Raw genomic sequence first — 23,961 nt, 5'->3', positions numbered from 1 at the left:
TTCCTGTAGCAGTGGTGTGTGGAGTCTCTTCCTCTATTCTCCTTTGAGTCTCTTGGTTGCCAGTGCCATTGACATTCTAAAAATACCCTTCTCTCCTCCAACAAAGGCACCTAATGTGAGGTAGATATCATCCCCTGTGCTGAACTGTCTGACTCACTAATAAAAACGCTTATTGAGACATTATTTTGTGCCAGATATTAAGCCTGGTGATTTCCAAGTCTACAAAACCCCAAGGAAATAGACTCTATTATTATCCCAAGTTTATGGATAAAGAAATTAAGGCCGGGGGAGATTATATCATTCTCCTGTGATCATACAGCTAACCAGTTAGAAGAATTAAGACTTGAATTAAAATCTAACATTAAAATCTGTTCTCTCAATCACTGTGTCATGCTGGTTCCCATAAGAACTTACTGTCATTGAACTTTTCTGGCCCCTCTTCAATTCTTAAGGACTTTGCTCTTTGCCTGGTGATGGATTTAATTAGTATAATTAAATATTATACCTAATATTATATATACATAATATTAATATACATAATTAATTAGGTATAATTATGGGTGCTAATGTACTAGTTAGTACCACTGATGAAACAAATTTCTTACCCGGGATGTATAAATGTCAAAAAAACTTTAAGGACCTGGAAATTCTATTACCTTGATAGTCTGGTGGAGATGACATTTTATAACTTTTCTCTAGTTATCAACTTGCTCTGCTTGAAAAGTTGACCCTCCATCTTGAATTTCTTGTTTCTTATAACAGAACGCAGAATAAAGTGTGTGTGCGTGCGTGCGTGTGTGTGTGTGTGTGTGTGTGTGTGTGTGTTGGGAGTCTAAGGGGGGGTGGGTTTTGGCTCCAGTAGTTGTTCAAAGGTAACTGTGCCTTCTTGACAGGATGGCCTTCCCCCAAGATGGGAACCTCGCCTCCTCTCTCTTTGACAACTGGTGATTTGGGGCTGACTGAGAATTACAGTCATGGTCATCAACCTCTGGTCAAATCTCTGCAGACTTCATTTTCTGGATGGTTCTCTTTAGGGCAGCCTTGACATCAGTGTTCCGCAGGCTATAGATGATAGGATTGAGGATGGGGGTGACCACAGCATAGAAGAGGGAAAGCAGAGGGTCAGTGGCTGGATCATAGCTGGCCTTAGGACGGATGTAGATAAAGATGGCAGTGCTGTAAAAGAGGGAGACCACGACCAGGTGGGAGGAGCAGGTGGAGAAGGCCTTGCAGCGGCCTGCAGCAGATGGGATCCGGAAGATAGTAGCCAAGATACTCCCATAGGAGCCCAGGATGAGGCCAAAGGGGCAGAGGATGATGAGGGCAGCAGCCAGGATAATCTGTAGTTCATTGAGTGAGGTGTCTCCACATACCAGCTGCAAGATGGGCTGGATCTCACAGAAGAAGTGTGGGATGGCATTGGGGCCACAGAAGGGCAAGGAGAAGATGAAGGAGGTGTGGCCCAGGCCCACCATTGCTCCACAGGCCCACGCTGACCCAGCTAGCTGTAGGCACATCCGATGGCTCAGTAGAAGCGGGTAGTGAAGGGGTTTGCAGATGGCTGCATAGCGGTCATAGGCCATGGCTGCCAGGAGGCAACACTCCGTGGCACCAAAAAAGAGAAAGAAGAACATCTGCAGTGCACAGCCGGAGCGAGAGATGTGGCGCTGACCAGTGAGGAGGTGGTGAAGCAGCAGGGGGACAGTTACAGATGTGTAGCCAATCTCCAGAGCTGAGAGGATCCGAAGGAAGAAGTACATAGGGGACCGGAGGGCAGAATCAGCTGAGACCAGCACCACAATGAGGAGGTTGCCTGCCACAGTGAGCAGGTAGATGGTGAGGAAGAGCGAGAAGAGCAAGCCCTGCAGGCTGGCCAGGTGGGAGAAGCCTGCAAGAATGAATTCAGTCACCACAGACGTGTTCGTGCACATCCTGCACAGATCCCTTCTGACTGGAAGATGAAAGAAATGGCAAGGGAAAGTTGCAATTATGGAACTGTGAAGAGGGCAAAAATGATGCCTCTCTGCCTCTGTTCAAAGCATTAGAACTGCATTTCTTTTAGGGTCTCATGGGCTTTGATGCAGGACAGCCCTGAGTCCATCCTGGCCCTCGCCCACTCTTGGAAGCCAGGGTGAATGTTTGGCTCTCTCAGCCTAGTTCCCTCACCTGACCTTTTCCTGATGGTGCCCACCTTTCACAGGAACACATTGAATTCTTTTTTCACTTTCTCCTGGGGTGAGGGTTGGATCATTCTGGCCCCCTTTTCACTTTTTTCTCCCTTTCTCACCCTTCCCAAAAGACTGGGGACAGAATTTCCCTTCCAGTAGACGTTTTCCTGCTCAAGGCCAGAATGTGTTCTATGTTCAGAGTGTTGAAAAATCCCATTCCAAGACAAGGGAATTTTCTCTTGTATTCTTCTTCCTCTGGAGGCCTTCTATTTCTGTCTTTTTCTTTCCTTCTTTCACGTTTGCTCTTTCTTTTCCTCTCCACTTGTCTCCTCTCTGACCCAATTTTCTCCTCTTTTTTTCCCCCTTTTTCAAGCTCCTCTTTCAGTTACCTGATCTATTCAGACTCTCTTCTTTCTCTATCATTTTGCCATTTCATGATTTTCAAGGAGGAGAGAGAAAATTTGAAAGAGCATCTCTTTCAAGCTCCAGGAGGCAGTTAAACAGTTCAGTTATCCAAAGGAGTCAAGATCTCTCTAGTTTTTAAAGATGCTCAGGGAGGAGATGATAAGGTCTTTCTTGGTTGCTTATTTCTGAATTTTATAGACTCTCAAACTTCATCCCCTTATACCATAACACATTTGCACATCTCAAAGCTGCATACATAACCTTCACAGATCCACACACTAACATATTACGTTTCTAAACACAAGCACAGAAAGCTAAATAGCCCAATATGCTCAGATTCCGGGTTCATCTAAGGTCATACATAAATCATGTATTGTATATACATACAAATATCACTACAAACAACAATGAAAGTGAAAACACCTTTAACATAAAAATATAAAAACACCCAGAGATACAATTAAATACATGCATAAATCCAAATTCTATGCAGAAATATAATCATATTTTAGAACATATACAAAAAATACAAAGTCATACCCTGATATATTTTTGCAGTTGAAGAGTCCTTGGTTCATTTCACCTTAGTGGCTCTTTTAGTGTTTTCCAGGAGATATTACCTGAGCAATGTCTTTCTATTTGGAGAAATAACCAGTGATAAAGGCAGATGGTATTTGATGACTTGCTTATCTTCCTCTTTCTCTACATAGTGGATGCCTCATGAGGAAGGTACTCTTAGATTTGATCTCTTCTTAATGTCTCTGAGGACCTGAGTCTCCAAGCATATTTGATTTTTCAACAGGGAAAGCTCTTCGCGTAACCAATTAATCTGTTGTTTTGGAGTCTGCTTCTTAGGGAGCAGAAAGTGTAGGGTGACCTGTCAAGAACATTTCAGAGAAAAAGTCCAGGGCTGTTGTTTCTCTTAGCTCTCCCATAACATCTCTGGTTTAACCAGTTTTATTCTCTTCTCCTTTCTCATGATTTTCTTCTTTCCATTACTGTAGATGTCCTAGTCCCTTACATATTTCAGTCATTACACAGAGCACTAAGAATATAAAAGAGAAACAAATGTATTTTTGACCTTGGAGGGCTGATAAATGTCATTTTCTTGAAAAATTTTTCCTAATTTCTCTTGTTTTGATCTTTTAATTTATTATATAAGAACTTTCTTTGTAATATCAGCACATGGCTTTTTGATTCGATTTATTTTCTTTTACGTTCTTCCACATTTTCATAGACATGAAAAAGCCTGTGTGTCAGATAGGACAGCTAATTTTCGACCACTGTAGTTTTGATTTGCATTTCCCTGACAGCAAATGATGTTGAGCATCTTTTTATTTGCCTGTTGGCCATCCGTAGATATTCTTTGGAGAAATCTCTGTTCAGATCTCTCGCCCATTTTTTAATTGGGTTGTTTTTTGTTGTTGTTGACTCGTATGAGTTCTTTGTATATTTTGGATATTAACCCCTTATCTGATATATGGTTTGCAAATACCTTCTCCCAATTGGTAGGTTGTCTTTTCATTTTGTTGATGGTTTCCTTTGCTGTGCAGAAGCTTTTTGATATGATGTAGTCCCATTTGTTTAGTTTTTCTTTTTTTTTCACATTTAAAGCTTTTATTTTGAAAAATAAAATACAAAAGTCATTAAGTTGTAAATGTATATGGTAATTCCCCAACTTCTCAGAAACAATACAATGAATTATTTAAATAATTAAGACATTTAATATTATCCACATCAATACATTTAAACAGGGACAAGTGTTCTACAAAACATTAGAACACATACAGACGACCTATTTCAAGACAAAACTGCCCAATTTTGCTTTAAGAATCCCACTTTTAAGCCCTCCCCTTGAAACCAAAGATTAGAATCTGATAAGAAAAGATGAGGAGCAGAGCAGTTTTAACAGAAGAACGTACACATCCCCTCTTGGCTCCGTATCCACAGGGTTATGCATGTAATTAGGATCACGAGCACTGTACTCAGAAAGCAGGCCACTCGGGAAGGCCCAGATGTGGACTGACACCCCACCTTCTTTCTCAGCAGGAGGAGATTGGCAAATGAATAGGAGATGTGGGCCATGGCACGTATACTCCACCGGTCTCAGCAGGGCACAGCCAGTCCTAGAAATTTCCCTTCCGTTGAAAAGGCAGCGGTCTTCTCTCACGTAAGAAAGAGGCTCCTGTCTCTGCTACTCCACTTGCTCAGGCTGAGGCTTTTCTTTAAGATATTCAGGTAGCTGAAATTCTCCTTTATAGATCCTTCTAGTATTTTCAAGAATTTTGGGATCAGGTTTTCCATAGTTAGGTGGATTGGCATATGGGTCATATCCAAGTTTGGCAAGCATGGGTGCAATCACTGCCATGTCTTGTAAAACATATGGAGGTATCTTCCCAACCCATTTCGATAGAGCTCCCACATTGACTGGCTTGATGACTTGGTCTGTAGATGTCTCCACTCTGGGATGAGTGAGGAGCCGCTGTGCTGCCTCCCCAGCCTCCTGGGCGCAGCCGCTTCTCCCACCGCCCTAGGCGGGGCCCATTCCGCCCGCCCCAAGAGCCTGCCCTCACTGCCAGGTGATAGCAGCGGCTAGCCTGGCCAGGCCCGGCAGAGCAGCGCCGACACTCGCCCACACGCGGCCGCCTCAACAGCGACTTATTTTTTCTTTTGTTTCCCTTGCCCAGTCAGACACTGTACTTGAAAATGTGCTGCCAAGACCGATGTCAAACAGCCTACTGCCTATGTTGTCTTCTAGAATTTTCATGGTTTCGGGTCTTACATTCAAGACTTTAATCCATTTTGAGTTGATTTTTGTGCATGGTGTAAGATAATGGTCTACTTTCATTCTTTTGCATGTGGCTGTCTAGGTTTCCCAACACCATTTACTGAAGAGATTCTCCTTTCTCCATCGTGTGCTCTTGGCTTCCTTGTCGAAACTGTTCATAAATGTGTGGGTTTGTATCTGGGTTCTAGATTCTGTTCCATTGATCTATGTGTCTGCTTTTGTGCCGGTACTATGCTGTTTTGGTTACTATGGCTTTGTAGTATATTTTGAAATCAGGGAGTGTGATATCTGCAGCTTGTTCTTTTTCCTCAGGATTGCCTTGACTATTCGGGATCTTTTGTTGTTACCTCGAAATTTCAGGATTCTTTGTTCTATTTCTGTGAAAAATGTTGTTGGAACTTTGATACGGATTGCATTGAATCTGTAGATTACTTTAGGATGTATGGACATTTTAACTATGATAATTCTTCCAATCCAAGAGCATGGAATATCTTTCCATTTCTCTGTGTCTTCTTCAATTTCTTTCAAGAATGTTTTATAGTTTTTGGTGTACAGATCTTTCACCTCTTCTGTTAAGTGTATTGCTAGGTATTTTATTCATTTTGTTGCAATTGTAAATGGGACTGTATCCTTAATTTCTCTTTCTGCTACTTCATTGTTTGTGTATAGAAATGCAACTGATTTTTGTATGTTGATTTTGCATCCTGCGACTTGACTGTATTCATTTATTATTTCTAAAAGTTTTTTAGTGGATTCTCTTTGGTTTTCTATATATAAAATCATGTCATCTGCAAATAGTGACAGTTTCAATTCTTCTTTTCCAATTTGGATCCCTTTTATTTCTTTTTCTTGCCTCATTGCCCTGACTGGGACTTCCAATACTATGTTAAATAAGAGTGGTGAAAGTGGGCATCCTTGTCTGATTCCTGTTCTTAGAGGGATAGTTTTCAGTTTTTCTCCATTGAGAATAACATTGGCTGTGGGTTTGTCATATGTGGCCTTTATTATCTTCAGGTATTTTTCTTCTATATCCATTTTATTTAGTGTTTTTTTAATCATAAATTGATGCTGTTATTTTGTCAAATGCTTTCTCTACATCTATTGAGATAATCATGTGATTCTTACTCTTCATTTTGTTAAGGTGATGTATCACGTTGATTGATTTGTGAGTGTTGAACCATCCCTGCATCCCTGGAATAAAAGCCTCTTGATCATGGTGTATGATCTTTTTGATGTATTGTTGTATTCGATTTGGTAGTATTTTGTTAAGGATGTTTGCATTGATGTTCATTAGTGATATTGGCCTGTAATTTTCTTTTTTGTGTGTTGTCCTTGTCTGGTTTTGGTATCAGGTTAATGTTGGCTTCGTAGAATGAGTTAGGAAGCCTCCCCTCCTATTCAATTTTTTTGGAAAAGTTTGGGAAGGATAGGCATTAAGTCTGCTTTGAATATTGGGTAGAATTCACCAGGGAAGCCATCTTGTCTGGACTTTTATTATTTGGGTGGTTTTTGATTGCTGTTTCAATCTCCTTACTGGTGATTAGTCTATTCAAATCCTCTACTTCTTGCAAGTTTTGGAAGGTTGCATGAGTCTAAGAATTTATCCATTTCTTCTAGATTATCCAAGTTGTTGGCATATAGCTTTTCACAGCATTCTCTTATAATCTTTTGTGTTCCTTAGGTTCTGTTGTAATTTCTCCTCTTTAATTTCTGATTTATTTATTTGAGCCTTCTCTCTCTTTTTCTTAGTGAGTCTAGCTTAGGGTTTGTCAATTTTATCTTTTTAAAGAATCAGCTCTTGATTTCATTAATTTTTTCTATTGTTTTTTAGTCTCTATTTCATTTTTTCCTGCTCTGATTTTTATTCTTTCCTTCCTTCTGCTGATTTTGGGCTTTGTTTCTTCTTCTTTTTCCAGTTTCTTTAGGTGCACTGTTAGATTGTTTATTCTGGATTTTTCTTGTTTGTTGAGGTAGGCCTGAATTGCTATAAACTTGCCTCTTAGAACTGCTTTTGCTATATCTCATAGATTTTGGTATATTGTATTTCCATTTTCATTTGTCTCCAAGTATTTCTTGATTTCTCCTTTGACTTCTTCATTGACCCCATCGTTGTTCAGTAGCATTTTGTTTAATTTCCACATTTTTGTGGCTTTTCTGATTTTCTTCCTGTAGTTGATTTCTAGTTTCATATCTTTGTGGTCAGAAAAGATGCTTGGTATTATTTCAATCTTCTTAAATTTATAGAGACTTGTTTTGTGGCCTAATATGTGATCATTCCTGGAGAATATTCCATGAGCATTTGAAAAGAATGTGTATTCTGTGGTTTTTGGATGGAATGTTCTATATATATCTACTAAGTTAATTTGGTATAATGTGTCCTTTAAGGCCAGTGTTTCCTTATTGATCTTCTGTTTGAATGATTTATCCATTGGTGTAAGTGGAAAGTCCCCTGCTATTATTGTGTTACTGTCTATTTCTCCTTTTATGTCTGTTAATAATTGCTTTACATATTTACTGCTCTTATGTTAGTTGTATAGATATTTAAAAGCGTAGTGTCCTCTTGTTGGATTGTTCCCTTCACCATTATGTAGTGACTTTCTTTTTATCTTGTTACAGTTTTTGTTTTAAAGTCTATTTTGTCTGATATCAGTATTGCTACCCCCACTTTCTTTTCTTTGCCATTTGCATGGAATATCTTTTTCCACCCTTTCACTTTCAGTTTGTGAGTGTCTTTAGATCTGAAGTGTGTCTCTTGTATGCAGCATATGTATGGGTCTTGTTTTTTTTATCCACTTGGGCACTCTATGCCTTTTTATTGGAGCATTTAGTCCATTGACACTTAAAGTAGTTATTGATAAATATATAATTGACATTTTGCTACTTTTCTTTTTCTGGGCATTTTAGTAATTCTTCTCTGTTCCTTTCTTCTTCTCTTTCTCTCTTCCCTTTTAGTTTAAGGGCTTTCTTTAGTAATATGTTTGATTTCTTTCCTCTTACTTATTTGTTTATTTATCATACATTTCTGGTTTGTGATTACTGTGAGGTTCCTATATAATATTCTACGTATATAGCAATCTATATTGAGTTGATAGTCTCTTTAGCTTGACCTCTTTCTAAAAGCTCTACTGTTTTACTCCCCTCCTCCCACATTTTATGTTTTTGAAATCATGTCTAATCTCTTGTTTTGTGTGTGTCTATCCATTACCCTCTTATCCTTGAAATAGATAATTTTAGTACTTTTGTCTTTTAACCTTCATATTATCTTCATATGTGGTTGATCTGCTACCTTTACTATATTTTTGCCTTTACCAGTGATTTTATTGCCTTTTTTTGGTGATAATATTCTTATCCTTATTTGTTGTCTTTTCTTTCCCACTTAAATAAGTTCCTTCAATTGGATGATGACATAAGGAGATGGAAAGACATTCCATGTACATGGATTGGAAGAATAAACATAGTTAAAATGTCCATTCTACCTAAAGCAATCTACAGATTCAATGCCGTCCCAATCAGAATCCCAAATGACATTCTTTACAGAATTAGAACAAAGAATCCTAAAATTCATATGGGGCAACAAAAGACCCCGAATTGCTAAAGCAATTCTGAGAAAAAAGAACAAAACGGGAGGCATCACAATCCCTGACTTCAAAACATACTACAAAGCTACAGTAATCAAAACAGTATGGTACTGGTACAAAAACAGGTGCACAGATCAATGGAACAAAATTGAAAGCCCAGAAATAAAACCACACATCTATGGACAGCTTATCTTTGACAAAGGAGCTGAGGGCGTACAATGGAGAAAAGAAAGTCTTTTCAACAAATGGTGCTGGGAAAACTGGAAAGCCACATGTAAAAGAATGAAAATTGACCATTCTTTTTCACCATTCACCAAAATAAACTCAAAATGGATTAAAGACCTAAAGGTGAGACCTGAAACCATAAGGCTTCTGGAAGAAAACGTAGGCAGTACACTCTTTGACATCAGTATTAAAAGAATCTTTTCGGACACCATGCCTTCTCAGAGAAGGGAAACAATAGAAAGAATAAACAAATGGGACTTCATCAGATTAAAGAGCTTCTTCAAGGCAAATGAAAACAGGATTGAAACAAAAAAACAACCACTAACTGGAAAAAAGTATTTGCAAGTCATATATCTGACAAAGGCTTAATATCCTTAATATATAAAGAACTCTCGCAACTCAACCACAAAACATCAAACAACCCAATCAAAAGATGGGCTGGAGACATGAACAGACATTTCTCCAAAGAAGATATACTGATGGCCAATAGGCACATGAAAAGATGCTCATCATCACTGATCATCAGGGAAATGCAAATCAAAACTACACTAAGATATCGCCTTACACCCGTTAGAATGACAAAAATATCTAAAACTAATAGCAACAAATGCTGGAGAGGTTGCGGAGAAAAAGGAACCCTCATACACTGCTGGTGGGAATGCAAACTGGTGCAGCCACTATGGAAAACAGTATGGAGATTCCTCAAAAAACTAAAAATAGAACTACCATACGATCCAGCCATCCCACTACTGGGTATTTATCCAAAGAGCCTGAAGTCAGCAATCCCAAAAGTCCTGTGCACCCCAATGTTTATTGCAGCACTGTTTACAATAGCCAAGACGTGGAAGCAACCTAAGTGTCCAGCAACAGACGAATGGATAAAGAAGATGTGGTACATATATACAATGGAATACTACTCAGCTGCAAAACAGAACAAAATCATTCCATTTGCAATAACATGGATGGACCTTGATAGAATTATGTTAAGTGAAATAAGCCAGCAAGAGAAAGATAATCTGTGTATGACTCCACTCATATGAGGAATTTAAAACTATGGACCAAGAACAGTTTAATGGATACCAGGGGAAAGGTGGGGTGGGGGGTGGGCACAAAGGGTGAAGTGGTGCACCTACAACATGACTGACAAACATTAATGTACAATTGAAATTTCACAAGATTGTAACCTATCAATAACTCAATTAAAAAAAAAACTGAAAAAAAAAAAAAGAATATACAACTATGTACCAGGGGGCTTTGGGGAAAAAAAGGAAAAAAATAAAATCTTTAAAAAAAAAAAAAGTTCCTTCAGCATTTCTGTAGAATGAGTTTCTTGGTGATAAACTCCTTTAATTTTTGCTTGTCTGGGAAGCTGTTTATCTCTCCTTCAATTCTGAATGACAACCTTGCTGGATAGAGTATTCTTGGCTGTAGGTTTTTCCTTTCAGCACTTCAAATTTTTCATGCCACTGTCTTCCAGCCTGCAGAGTTTCAACTGAAAAGTCCACAGATAGCCTTATGGGCTTTCCTTTGTATGTCGCTTGTTGCCTTTCTCTTGCCGCCTTTAGGACTCTCTCTTTATCTTTAATTTTGGACATTTTAATTATAATGTGTCTTAATTTGGATGTCTTTGAGCTTCTCTTTTTTGGTGCTCTCTGCACTTTTTGTACTTGGATGTCTGTTTCCCTCCTTAGGTTAGGAAAGTTTTCAGCTATTATTTCTTCAAATAGATTATCTGCCCCTTTGTCTCTCTCTCCTGGGACATCTATAATATTAATGTTAGTGTGCTTGATATTGCCCCAGAGTTCCCTTAGACTGTTCTGATTCTGTCTATTTCTTTTTTTCCTTTATCTGTTCAGCTTGGGTGATTTCCTCTAGTCTTTCCTCCAGCTCACTGATCCATTCTTCTGTATCATCTACCCTGCTATTGAGTCCCTCTAGTCAATTTTTCATTTCCATTATTATACTCTTCATTTCTGATTGGTTCTTTTTATATTTTTCAATTCTTAGTTGACATTCTCACTGTGTTCATACAGTCTTCTCCCAACTCATAAGCATCCTTATGAGTTTTTGTTTGAACTCTTTGTCAGGTAGATTGCTTATTTCTGTTTCATTTAGTTCTTTTCCTGGGGTTTTGTCCTGTTGCCTTGCTTGGAATGTATTCCTTTGCCTCCTTTATTATGTCTCTTTCTCAGTGCTTATATCTATGTATTAGATGAGTTGGCTATGTCTCCTGATCTTGGAGAAGTGGCCTTATATAAGAGATGCCTTTTGAGTCCCAGCAGTGTGCTTCCCTCTCAGCACAAGTCCAAATGATCCAGGAGTGACCCCTGTTTTGGCTCTTGTGTCCTTCTGCTGTGGCAGGGTTGCTCTTACTGCAGGTACCCAGGGAGTCTAGGCTTTCCCTCCCTGGCTGGCTGTTTGTAAATTGGGTTTGGGGAGCCCCAGTACTATTGGCTACAAGGTCTAATAGCACACTCCTGTTGCAGTTTTCCTGTTAATTGGGTATGTACACAGTGTAGCTGGTTGATAGGCTCAGGGGCTTACAGTTGCTGTAGGCCTCAGGCCTACCAGGCTGTTGTCAGCTGTTTTAGGATTGCAGCTGAGTGGGGCTGGCCACAGGAACATCCAAGTGTTTCAGGCTTTGGTAGGTGGGGCGGAGACTCTTTGTGAAGCACAGGTCTTCTGCCACTGATAAGCCTCACTCCCCATAGCTCCACACACATGGACAACACAGTCCTGGGCATGCACACTTCCCGACCCCAAGGATCATATCCAGTCAGCCCCACTGCAGAGGCCCCCACCTCTCCACCAATGCCCCCCACAGTTCACCTGATCCTCACACTAGCCCTGGCCCACAGAGACAGACACACTCACCTGCCTGTAGAGGATCAAGGCACCCAGTCTGTGCAGGCTGACAAGTAGCCTGAGAGCCTACAGTTGGTTGGGGCTGGTCCCTAGGGCGGGCTGCCTGCCTTGGCTGAATTGGATTAAATCTGCACTCTAGTGAGTATGGCAGACTCCTGGGCTAACAGGCCAGGGGAAGAACTTCAATGGTGCCTGCCAGGGTCCATGTCAGCATGCCTGTAGTAGGTCACGACAATGGCCACTATCAATGTGTCAGTCTCTGAGATGCACCTAGAGCCTACCAGGTGAGTCTCTTTTCACCAAATGACTGTGCAGCCTTCTTTCTGGTGATTTTAGGTTGCTCTCTGAAATGGGTGAATTTGTGCATGGGCCTTTTAAGATCTGAGTTTTGTTGGCTTTTGTCCAATAGCTTTTCTGGTGTTAATCCCTGCTGCAGTTAACAGCCAGCAAAGCCAGATAGTAGGACACTCATCTCAGTTGTACTGAGTCTGAAGGATGCTTATAGCAGTAATGGGCCCCCGCTCAGGAGCCCAATTCTGCAGGGAGGGCTGCATAACTTGGGGTGTCTCCCGCCCAGCCAGCTGTGAAGCTCTGTTGCTTGTGAAGGTGGTTTTTTCCTTTCCAGGAGGAATTTCTGCCTCTTCTCCATTGGTCAGGATGATCCATTGTTGTGGGGGTTCTTTTTATCCAGTTTTCAGTTTTCCCTACAGGTTAATTTTTCCAATAGTAGGTGTAATCTTGTGTTGGTGGGAGGAGATGAGTTCAGAGTCTGCCTACACTGCCATCTTGACCAAGAATTCATCCATTTCTTTTAGATTATCCAGTTTGTTGGTGCATAATTGTTCGTAATAGTCCCATATGATTCTTTTTATTTCTGAAGCATCCACTGTAATGTCTCCTCTTTCGGTTCTGATTTTATTTATTTCAGTCTTCTCTCTTCTTTTCTTAGGTTATCTAGTTAAGGATTTGTTGATTTTGTTTACTTTTTCAGAAAAACCACTATTAGTTTTGTTGAACTTTTCTACTTTTAAAAATTCTCTATTGATCTATTTCTACTCTAATCTCTGTTATTTCCTTCCTTCTGCTAATTTTGGTCTCAGTTTGCATTAGCTCCTTCTTTCCTCTTAACCCTAGAAAATCAGTGTTTTCTTTAAGATATTATCCAACTGTGTCATAAACTGATACTTTACTGAAATTTTAAGCAATTGTACTCATGTATGCATGGTGAACTCTAATCTTAATTTTTCTTTCCATGGTTGGATGTTACCATGTGTATATTAGCTTTAGTATATTCATTAGGCTGAATTAAAGTAATTTCTATTTTAATTATTCAATCACATTTTTTCTGCAAAAGGTGCTACAAACTAAAATTGAAATAGATCACAAAGCCGACCTGTAGGTTCCTTTCATCAGGAAGGTGTAACAGTGCCAGCTTGCTGCCACAGGATGGCAGTGGTGAGCTGCAATCAGCAGGTGTGGCGTCACCATCTCAGGCTTAGACTAGCCTAGTGTTTCTAGCGTTTTGTTCTTTACTATTTCTGTGGCTATGATTTTGTACTAAATAATTTTACTACAGGCCTCTTTTGAAGCTTGTTCTGTGATATTTTGCCTACTGATTTTAGACATAAAAGGATAATTGTGGTGAATATTTGAGAGAGTGCTATGAGTCGTGATGTGCTATGTGCTTTATAAACTGTATATCATTTACTTCCCACAAAAATGTAAGCAGTTACTATTGCAATCCCACTTCAAACTGAGGAGATTGAAGTTAACACACTTGGAGAAATTCATATACTTAAACAATTACAACTTTGTAATTTGCAGTCAGTTTTGTCAGATTATCTAGACCATGTGTGTTAATCATGCAATGTGTCTCCTTCCTCTTAAATTCTGTTCTAAGGCAAGAGTTCTTAACCTAGATCTAGAGGTTCATGATCTTGAATATGGAAATTTACATCTTTATTTACTATTTAAATTTAACAATTGCTTAAATCATGAATTTGACAGCAAATCAAGATGATATTGGCAGTACTTGTGACTTTGCCATCAATACAAAATATGTACAATTTTCATGTCATGTTAGAGTTACATCATCTGTCTCAAAATATTGTTTATACTCATTATTACTTCAAAAATGTTAATAGTTTATATACTTAATCTGATAATTGATGAAGTCATCCAACCGTGAGGCAACTCTATGTCTACTGCTTGTTCACCCATCCAACAGTGATGCCATATTGTTGATGACTCATATGTCTATGTTGCTTTACAGCGTTTCTTGTTGAGGATTGTTTGTTGATCATTATGTGGAAAGAGGTGAGTTACTTTCATTGTTTTTTAAAGTTTTGGGGATATCAGTAAAATAGCAAGAAACACAGTTTCAAACACCCATCCCTCCATAGAAGCACTGAGAAAACAAGCAGTAACTATTAGATCCAACTGTGTCAGAACTCTAAAAAATGGTTAAAAGTTTATAGCAACAAAGTGAATGCTCAATAAAGAAAAAGGAAACTTAAATGTGATGGAAAAGCTTTGTGATTTTTTCACTTGTCCTTGCTCTACCTCCTCCCTACCTCAGCAGCATTCTTGAAGATGGAAGTCCGTGTTCCTAGTGTGAGATCCTGGTCCTTGATTCTAGAAGGAGAGAGTGAATCTCATGTATAAATTATCATGTTTGTCTGTTCTAAGCTCTCCAGAGACTACCTGAAAGACTGACACAGGGCATTTATCTCTGTGTTGCCTAACTCAGAACCCATGCAACGTAGAAAAGCTGTGATGCTGATTGAAATGTTGTAGAGAGATAGAAAAAACCTGCATTCATTTGGGAAAAAAGATTATAGTTGAGACATACAATAGATCACCTAAAACTTGAGAGAAGAAGCTAGGGAGCAAGTTTCTTTGAGAAATTAGAGCATTCAATATTTCCCATTTCTACTGGGACAGGACGGGACATGGGCTTAGAAAAGACCTGAGAAGAATCTAAGCATTTACCATTGGCTGATCTATAGGCTTATTGCAAGGAGAAAGTGAAGGCTGAGGCAGAATTGTAAATGGCTCAGCTAAGTGTTAAAGGAGTGCTCCAGCACAGAGTTAATCTGCAAAGACTGGGACATGTGGTTTTTTAAGTTCCTGGAGTTCAAAGAAATTGAGCAAAACACTGGCTGTACACAAGCTACGTCTTCAACAATCAAGAACAGCAAACCCTCAGGAAGGAGGAGAATCTGATTTCCAGATTTACCACATGTTCAAGTGGCTAGTTTCCAAAAAAAAATCACAAAGCATGCAAACAAATTGGAAAGTATGGCCTATTCAAAGGAAGAAAATAAATTGACAGAAACCATACCTGAGGAAGCCCAGATATTAGATTTATACGACAAAGATTTTAAATCAACTGCCTTAAATGCACTCAGAGAACTAAAGAAAACCATAGACTAAGAACTAAAGGAAATCAGGAAAAAACATATGAACAAGATAAAAATATCAATAAAGAGATAGGATTTAAAAAGGAACCAAATAAAAATTCTGTAGTTGAAAAGTACAATAACTAAAATGAAAAATTCACTAGAGGGATTAAATGTCAGATCTGAGCTGGCAAAAGAATTAGTGAACTTGAAGATAGGACAATTGAAATTATCCAGTCTGTGGATTAGAAAGAAAAAAGAACTAAAAAATTGAACAGAGTGTAGGGACCTGTGGGATATCATCAAGCATATGAACATCCCCATCATGGGAGTACTAGTACAAGAAGAAAGAGAGAAAGGGGCAGAAAGAATATTTGAAGAAATAATTGCCCAAACTTCCCAAATTTGATGAAAGACATGCATTCACACATCCAAACACTCAATGAATTCCAAGTAGGATAACCTCAAAGTGATCCACAACAAAATACATAGTCAGATTGTTGAAAGCTGAATACAAAGAGAGTCTTGAAAGTAGCAAGAGAGAAGTAATTTATCATATGCAAGGGGTTCTCAATAAGGTTGACAGCTGATGTGTCAGCAGAGACCATGGAGGCCAGAAGGCAGTGAGATGATCCTCAAAACCCTAGTACATAGCTGTGTATCCTAGTTGTAAATCATTCTAGTTCTTCTATGTGGGATGTCGCCATAGCATGGCTTCATGAGCAGTGTGTAGGTCCGTGCCTGGGATCTGAACTGGCAACCCAAGGCCACTGAAGCAGAGTGCACCAAGTTAACCACTCAGCCAAGGGGTCAGCCCCCAGCAACCAAGATTTTATATCTGGCAAAACTATCCTTCAAAAATGAAGGAGAAACTGAGACATTCTGAGATAAAAGTGAAGGGAGTTTCTCACTGGGAGATATGTCTTACAAGAAATGCTATACGGAATACTTCAGGCTGACATGAAAGTACACTAGATAGCAAGTTGAAGCCATATGAAGAAATAAAGAACACTAGCAGGGTGCCTATGTAGGTAAATATAAAAGCTGGTGTTATTGTACTTTTAATTCGTAACTCTTCTTTCTTCCTTGTGGTGGAGCCCTCATGAATAAGATTAGTGCTCTCATAAAAGAAACCCCAGTGAGCTCCCTCATTCTCTTTCCACTATGTGAGATTTAGTGAGAAAATGGCCACCTGGAAACTAGGAGGAGGGCTCTCACTGGACACTGAATCTGCTGGCCCCTAGATCTTTGACTTCCCAGCACCCAGCACTGTGAGAAACAAATGTTTGTTGTTTAATGTCTGTGGTAATTTGTTATAGTATCCTGAAATGACTAAGACAGTATACAACTTATAAAGATGTAATCTTTGACAATAACATTATAAAAGGGGAGGGATTGAGATGCATAGGATTAGAGTGTTTGTATACTATTGAAAATAAGTTAGTATTATTCAAACTACATAGTTAAAAGTTTAAGATGCTAATTTTAAGCCTTAAGGTAATCACTAAAAAAACCCTAAAAATTATACAGAAAAGTGAAGAAGGATGGAATCAAATAGTGTACTAAAATAATTAGCTAAATAGAAAAAAAGATAGTGATGGAGGAATTGAGGAACAAAAGGCATATAAGACATACAGAACACAAATAAAAAAGTGACAGAAGTAGTCTTTCTTTATTAGTAATTACTTTAAATGTAAACGGATTAAACTCATTAAAATGCAAAGATTGGAAGAATGGATAAAAAAAGATCCAACTATGTGCTATCTACAAATGACTCATTTTAGATACAAACGCATGAGAGGTTGAAAATGAAAGGGTAGAAAAAGACTTTCCATGCAAATGGCAACTAAAGGAGATCAAGGATGGCTATGTTATTATTAGACCAAATAGATTTTAAGTCAAAAAGATTTAAAGAGGCAAATAAGAATACTAAATATTGATAAAAGTGTCACTTCATCAAGAAGATATAATAATTATAAACATATACACACCTAACAAGAAAGTCTCAAAATATATGAAGCCAAAATAAACAGAACTGAAGGGAGAAATACACAGCCAACTGTCAGGGCTTACACTACACAGGGGTGAGAGGGAGAGTGAAGAGTTATTGCTTACTGGGTACAGTTTCTGTTTAGGATGATGAAAAATGTTGGAAGTAGATAGTGGTGATGGTTGCACTACTTGTGAATGTGATTAATGCCGCTGAATTGTACACTGAAAATGGTTAAAATGACATTTTATGTTTTAGGTATTTTACACAATAAAAAATAGTATTGTATTTTAAAAAGTTTTGCACAATGAGACAGTTTAAATAAGAATTCCTAACTTTGTGTTAAGGTGGTGCAGCCTTTTGTAATAGGTACCTGGGTTGCAGGGTACAAGGCAAGTTCCAACTCTCTGGTGGTGGAGAGAACTGTTTAAAGAAACATCTTATTTCTGCTAACAGATGACACAGGGATACTATATGGGTTATCTACAGTGTTATATGTTGTGGAGTTAGCACCAGTTATTTAGTTTATTTGGTTTTCTCTTTGTATGCCCTTTTCGGACATTGTTTACATATGAGGTAAAGTCATGCACACACAGATGTTTGAACAAACTGACGGTGAGCTAAACATATTTGACATCCAGAATGGACCATTTTTTACACCCTCCTTTTGTATGATACAATTATTTTCAGTAATAATCATGGATTTGTAAACATGGGCCAACTAGGACCATTGAGTGTTGTTTTTCAGGATCTGAGTGTCGCCCCTCGTCCAGTTCAGGCTGGCTGAGATCACCAACTCTTCAACTGGGCCTGAACAGATGTCTCATAAATGACATTTTTGACATCAAGGGACTGAAAATTCCACTCCCCAGATCATCCTAATACCACCATTGTGTAAACATGTGTCCTATGAAGAACCATGAAGCTTGACTACCTTTGTTCAGATCATCAATTACCTCACTTCTTCGATCATCTATCTCCACACTTCAGAACTCCCTTCCTTTGATCCTATAAATTTTGCCCTGGGCCCTGAATCAGTGAGACAGATTTGAGAGCCTTGCCTACTGTCTCCTTACAGACCAGTCTTTCAATAAAGCCTTTCTTCTCTCAAAAGCTAGAGTGCCATTGTGTTGGCTTCTGTGCACATCATGTTGCAAGCCCTTACTCAATAACAAAATGAAATTCACAATAATTATGACCTGAAAGGAAGTACAGGCAGTAAAATGTTCTTTTATTGAAATTTGAATATACATTCATGCCAAACAAATGGAAACAAGAAATATTAAAAATAAAATGAATATTATAGTACACAAAAGGAAAAAGTAAGGAATGATATTTGAAAATTATATTAAAGTATTTTTGGAATAAAGGAAAAACTTGTCCCCACATGTCGGACTGTTGTAGTAATAAGGAATAACATTCCAGTTTAATAAAAATTAAAAAATGTTAATATGAAAGAATGAATTTCAAATTTAAAGATAATGTTCAGTATAATATTTCACACATGAATGAAAAGTTTTACTTACCAAACACAAAAAAATGATACCTCACAGTTCACATTGTTTTACTACTTTAAAATTTGAACAAAAATAAAAACTCTAAAAGGACACAGAGTATGTAATTGAAGTAAGTCAAATTCTGTTTATTTGTCTTTAAAGTCACTGTACTGTCATAATTTGTAATCTATTGTTTCAAAGTACCATAGGGGTTAGAGAAACCAACTACAGTCAGGAAGTGACTCCGAATTGTTACAAACTTTCTCTAGTTTAAACAAAGGCAAGTAGCTGGTATCTGAGTCTGAGTCTGTCCAGCTGAGTCTGAGTCTGTCCAGCATCCACAGTTTAACAGAGAGTTCTTTGAATTAACTTCTACGTAGAATATGTTTATGCAAGTTTAAGTAATGAAAATGTGCTAACTGAAGGCTTACAGACATGTTATTAAGACTGAGAAGTAACTGCAGCAATTGCAACTTAGACCAACAAAAGATTTTTTTTGTGGGGTGTGGAGGAATATTTTGTTACTGACTTATTTACACTTAGTGCATGGTTATAATACAATATAATATAACCAATGCATAGTTATTATATTGTATAACAATAATAATAATATGCATGTGTTTTCTATTTCTGTTATAATAACAGACGAACTTGAGTTGGTTTCTTATTGTTTTAAAATTCTCTGCAGGCAATGAACTCCCTTACCGCCTGCACCTAAGGCAGACTGCTCCCATTGTCCTCCCTTTGGTACTCCACTGGTACAAGCGCTGTTCTTACATTATTATTTCCTGAAAATTCTGCGTATCTAAAAACACTTCATGAGAAAACTGAGAACGGTTTCTAGGAAGGTCACCAGAATGCATGTGCAGTGGTAGGTGAATTTCAGGCAGGTCACTTCTTCTAAAGTACTGTCTGAACTGCTATACCTAAACTAACCTGGTGTCTAACTCTGGTGTCTAAATCTGAAATTCATGAAAGAATTTAAACTTTGGACAAATTATAAAACCAGTTTTATTTTGCCAATTGTCATAATTTAAAAAATATCTATTTTCAACAATATCTAATTTTAAATATTCAGTAAGATTTTAATATATCTTGTATTTTTTAAATGAATGCATAATTTCTTATTCTTTGTAGACATATCAAATTTCTTTAAAATCATGGAAAATTTATTTCCAATAAAGTCAATGGAATAAATATTTCATTTTAGCTTTACTTTGTATTTTGTAGACCCAATTAAGTTGAAATGCCAAAGATAAGAAAATGTGATGAAAATTACGTATGTTAGTATTTCAGCTGCATTCATGAATATGATGGAATACAAAAGCCACAGTGTTTTCAGTGTGGAGAAATTCTTGTAAACAGAAATATGAAGTCAGCCAAATTGAAAGAACACCTTAGCTCTGTTCATTCTGAAAATGTGTCAAAATAAGATGTGAGTTTTTCTGTTCTTTGTGTGAGGAGGACTCAACTTGAAAAAGCTGGAACGTTTATAAATTAGGATTCGCTAATTCACAAAAATCTTTTGTTATAGCACACTATAAAGTTGCTTTCAAATTGCCAAACAAAAGAAGCCTGATGGAGGAGCATTAGTGAAGGCAGGTGCCCTGGAAATGGGGCATGTGGTTTATGGAAGGGAATTGAGGGAAAACTGGAACCTATTTCTTTGTTAAAGATTACATTTATTCAGCAGTAGTTGATATTTCTTCAAAATACTTAGAAGTAGATCATCGAGAACAGCAGCCTTGCCATTACTCTTCAGGGCACAACTGGGTGAAACCGCAGACATCTCTCAATGTGCCATATCTTTTTCTGTTTGCCCTGCTCAAGCTGATGTTATCAGAAAATTCCTATTTTATGAGTTTTCTTTGTAAACTATTAAGGTTATTGAAGTTTTGGAAGTGATAAAAGTTTTTGCTTTTTTTTAAACAAAACTTTGTAAAGAAAAGCTTCACACTCAGCTCAGATGGAGCTTCTCTGATGTTTGGTGATGGATCTGGTTTTGATACTTTAGTGATGAAGGAAGCCCCTGAATTCTTATCATTCATTGCACTTTACACAGGCAAGCTTGTCAGTAGAGAGTTTCCAATAACAGTGAGAATCCACAGTCAAAAAAGCCCTCAGAAGTAATCAAAAGCAGGGCTCTGTATCATTGATTTAAAAGAAAATTCTTGTTGGAAATGGGGGCGTAAAATGAAGAGTTTATCAACCATATAGAATCAATCTGGATTTCAGAAGTCCAATTTTTCTTAAAAAGTTTCATATTTGGGACATTTATTCAGAACAGAATTTTTATCTAGATTTGGCTTATCTGGCAGATATTTTTAACCATAAGAATGATAAAATCTTTTAGTTTAAGGTCTCCCTGTCGTCATTATGGATGCTACAGAAAATTGTTTTTTAAAATTAAGTTAGAGAATGGTCTCTTACTTTCTCTATCATGCAACTTTTATTATTTGACTTCCTTGTAATAAGCATGTCATTTTTATCATAAGAAAAAAAATTGCATTGTGAAAAAAATAAGTGTTTTGCAGAAGTCTGATCTTTGTAACTATGCTTGATGGAGGCTTGGGGAATCAAATAAACCGACACTTCTCATTGCTTTACATGTTATTAGGTCAAATGAACATAATAACAGCCCTCTGAGGGAAGTCAAAAGGGTTTACTGTTCTTTAGTTGCTTATGCAGAACTCTCATTGTCTTCCCTAACTGATGCTAGCAAGTGGGAGAGCTGGATTTCCAATCCGGATGCATGGACTACAAAGTCTGTGCCATTTCCGTGTACTAATTAATATTAACATGAGATTACCCACTCCTTTGGAGAAGCTGAACAATTGAAGGAACAGGAAGCAGAACATGCTGTGAGGCAGGAGAAGCAACTCTCACTTAAAATGTGCCACAGATACTGCACGAAAGCAAATCTATAAATTTGGTTTTGTGGCAAGTAATTAAAACAAAACAAAATTCTGATGAATTCTTTACATTTCATTGGTGTTATATCATATTACATCATGTTACATTCTGTGAAAATAAATGCAGAAGTTGAAAACAAAACAAAAAAATAGAAAGAGTTTTCAAAATGATCATTTTCCATGACCAAAGACTGAAGATAAAATAACACACTAAGGAGCTAGAAAGGGATTCCTGAGAGGTTTTCAATCTGCCTCCTTTTTTGAGAATATTTTACAGTAATCCTTGAGAGTTTGCCTAGTTGATTTATAAAACATCTCTGGAGATAGAGGTTCCAAAACTCTTTCTATAAACCATTGGTTATTTTATCTCTGTTAATTAGGATTACAATATTATTTGGTTTAATTACTTACTTGCCTCCCTGCTTGAAGAAAAAGAAATCATGAAATACTGCTTAAAAATTTCCTGTAACTCATCTGAGAGTTAACATTTACCTTTTCAATTGAATATTCATAACCCTAAATTAAAATCCTTAATATATAATAGCATAATAATTTTATTGCTCATATTAAAATCTTACCTTAGAGAGTCCACACAGATAAAAAGACCTTAGTATTATCCACCTACCAAATACATGGATAATTTAGGCATATTTCTATACTTGATTTCACTAAGGGCATGTAAGAATATGTAACAAATCAGTTGTATCCACTGATATTCCAGAACCAAATTTAACATTAGGATTCCATGGCTAGTGTCTCATTTGTTTAAGTTTTCATCACATTACCTAGGAATGCATTGTTTGACACAACTGTACTAGACTTTTCCATTTACTTTTCCTTTATTCAGTTCCCTCTGTTACATATATTGTAAACAATTTGAGAAGCAGTACAATTTCACATCTTAACTTTCTCATTGCCAATTTATTTATGCCTCATAAGAATGCTCTAGATTTCTTCATGTTAGAACCTCATTCTGATCACTCTACTCAAGGCTCCCTCTACTTCCTTATTCCTCAACGTATAGATCAGTGGGTTTAGTACAGGAGTGACCACACTGTACATGATGGCAATGATCCGGTCCTGGTCCACAGAGCTGCTTGAAGCAGGACGAATATAGGTGAAGAGAACAGGAGCATAGAAAAGAATAACTACCATGAAGTGAGAGGCACAAGTGGACAGTGCTTTGTGAAGCATGCTGCAACAACGGGTCTTGAAGAAGAGATGGGTGATAATGTAGAAATAGGAGAGAAGTGTTAGAAAGAATGGGCCCATGGCAATGGTCCCTGTGACAGTATTGAGCAGCCACTGGTTGAGCTCAGTGTTCCCACAGGCCAACTCCAGTAATGGCTTAACATCACAGAAGAAGTGATGGATATGGTTGGAACCACAGAAGTTCAAGCGAGAGGTCATTATGGAGTGCAGCAGGGCATGGAAAAACCCAATGGTCCAGATAGTGATAGCCATCTGGGTACAGAGCTGATGATTCATGATTAGAGGGTAATGAAGTGGTTTACAGATAGCCACAAAGCGGTCAAAGGCCATTACAGCCAACAACATGGCCTCAGTGCTGCCCAGAAAGTGGAAGAAGTGAAGCTGGCTGATGCACCCCAAGAAAGAAATTGCTTTGTGTGTAGAGAGGAAGTTCTCCAGCATCTTTGGCAGTGTCACTGTGGAGTAGCAGATATCTAGACATGAGAGATTTCCCAAGAAGAAATACATAGGGGAATGGAGTCTTGGATCAGAGATGACAACCATCAGGATGGCTCCATTCCCAGTCACATTGGCAAAATAAATTGCTAGGAAAACCACGAAGAGAAAAGTCTGCAGTACTTGGATGTCTGTTACTCCCAGAAGGAGAAATTCTGTGATTGAGGTTTGATTCAGCATCACTGAAAAGAAACAACAAAATAATAGATGGAACGCTCTCTCTGATGGGAATCACAGTCTTTCAGCCTAGGATTTTCCCACTTAGACAACAACGTTTTGAGGGAGAGCAGTGTTGTTTTATATAGTCCCAAACTCAGAGGTTGTAAGTATGTGGAGCATTAGACTATTAAATATTAAGTTTACATGTTGGTTATGGACTGTGACCCAATTGTTCTTTTCATTATTAAATTTACCATTGATATTTTT

At 37.9% G+C, this 23,961-nt stretch overlaps 2 protein-coding genes across 2 annotated transcripts; both read right to left on the bottom strand.

Moving 5' to 3' along the window:
• Positions 1–992: 992 nt before the first annotated feature.
• Positions 993–1,931, bottom strand: LOC103563885 (olfactory receptor 10C1). Its single transcript, XM_008539349.1, has one exon. It carries the CDS (start codon positions 1,929–1,931, stop codon positions 993–995), a length of 939 nt encoding a protein of 312 aa, XP_008537571.1.
• Positions 1,932–22,788: 20,857 nt separating this feature from the next.
• On the bottom strand, positions 22,789–23,715 carry LOC103563892 (olfactory receptor 12D2). The gene has a single exon (XM_008539354.2). It carries the CDS (start codon positions 23,713–23,715, stop codon positions 22,789–22,791), a length of 927 nt encoding a protein of 308 aa, XP_008537576.2.
• Between the last annotated feature and the right edge of the window lie 246 nt (positions 23,716–23,961).

Source organism: Equus przewalskii, chromosome 19 (assembly GCF_037783145.1).
Source record: "Equus przewalskii isolate Varuska chromosome 19, EquPr2, whole genome shotgun sequence".
NCBI lineage: Eukaryota > Metazoa > Chordata > Mammalia > Perissodactyla > Equidae > Equus > Equus przewalskii.
This window is presented reverse-complemented; position numbering and strand designations above follow the sequence as displayed.

Excerpts from the sequence above, each read along its gene's own strand:
- LOC103563885 (XM_008539349.1), bottom strand. The coding sequence starts at position 1,931 with ATGTGCACGAACACGTCTGTGGTGACTGAATTCATTCTTGCAGGCTTC.
- LOC103563892 (XM_008539354.2), bottom strand. The coding sequence starts at position 23,715 with ATGCTGAATCAAACCTCAATCACAGAATTTCTCCTTCTGGGAGTAACA.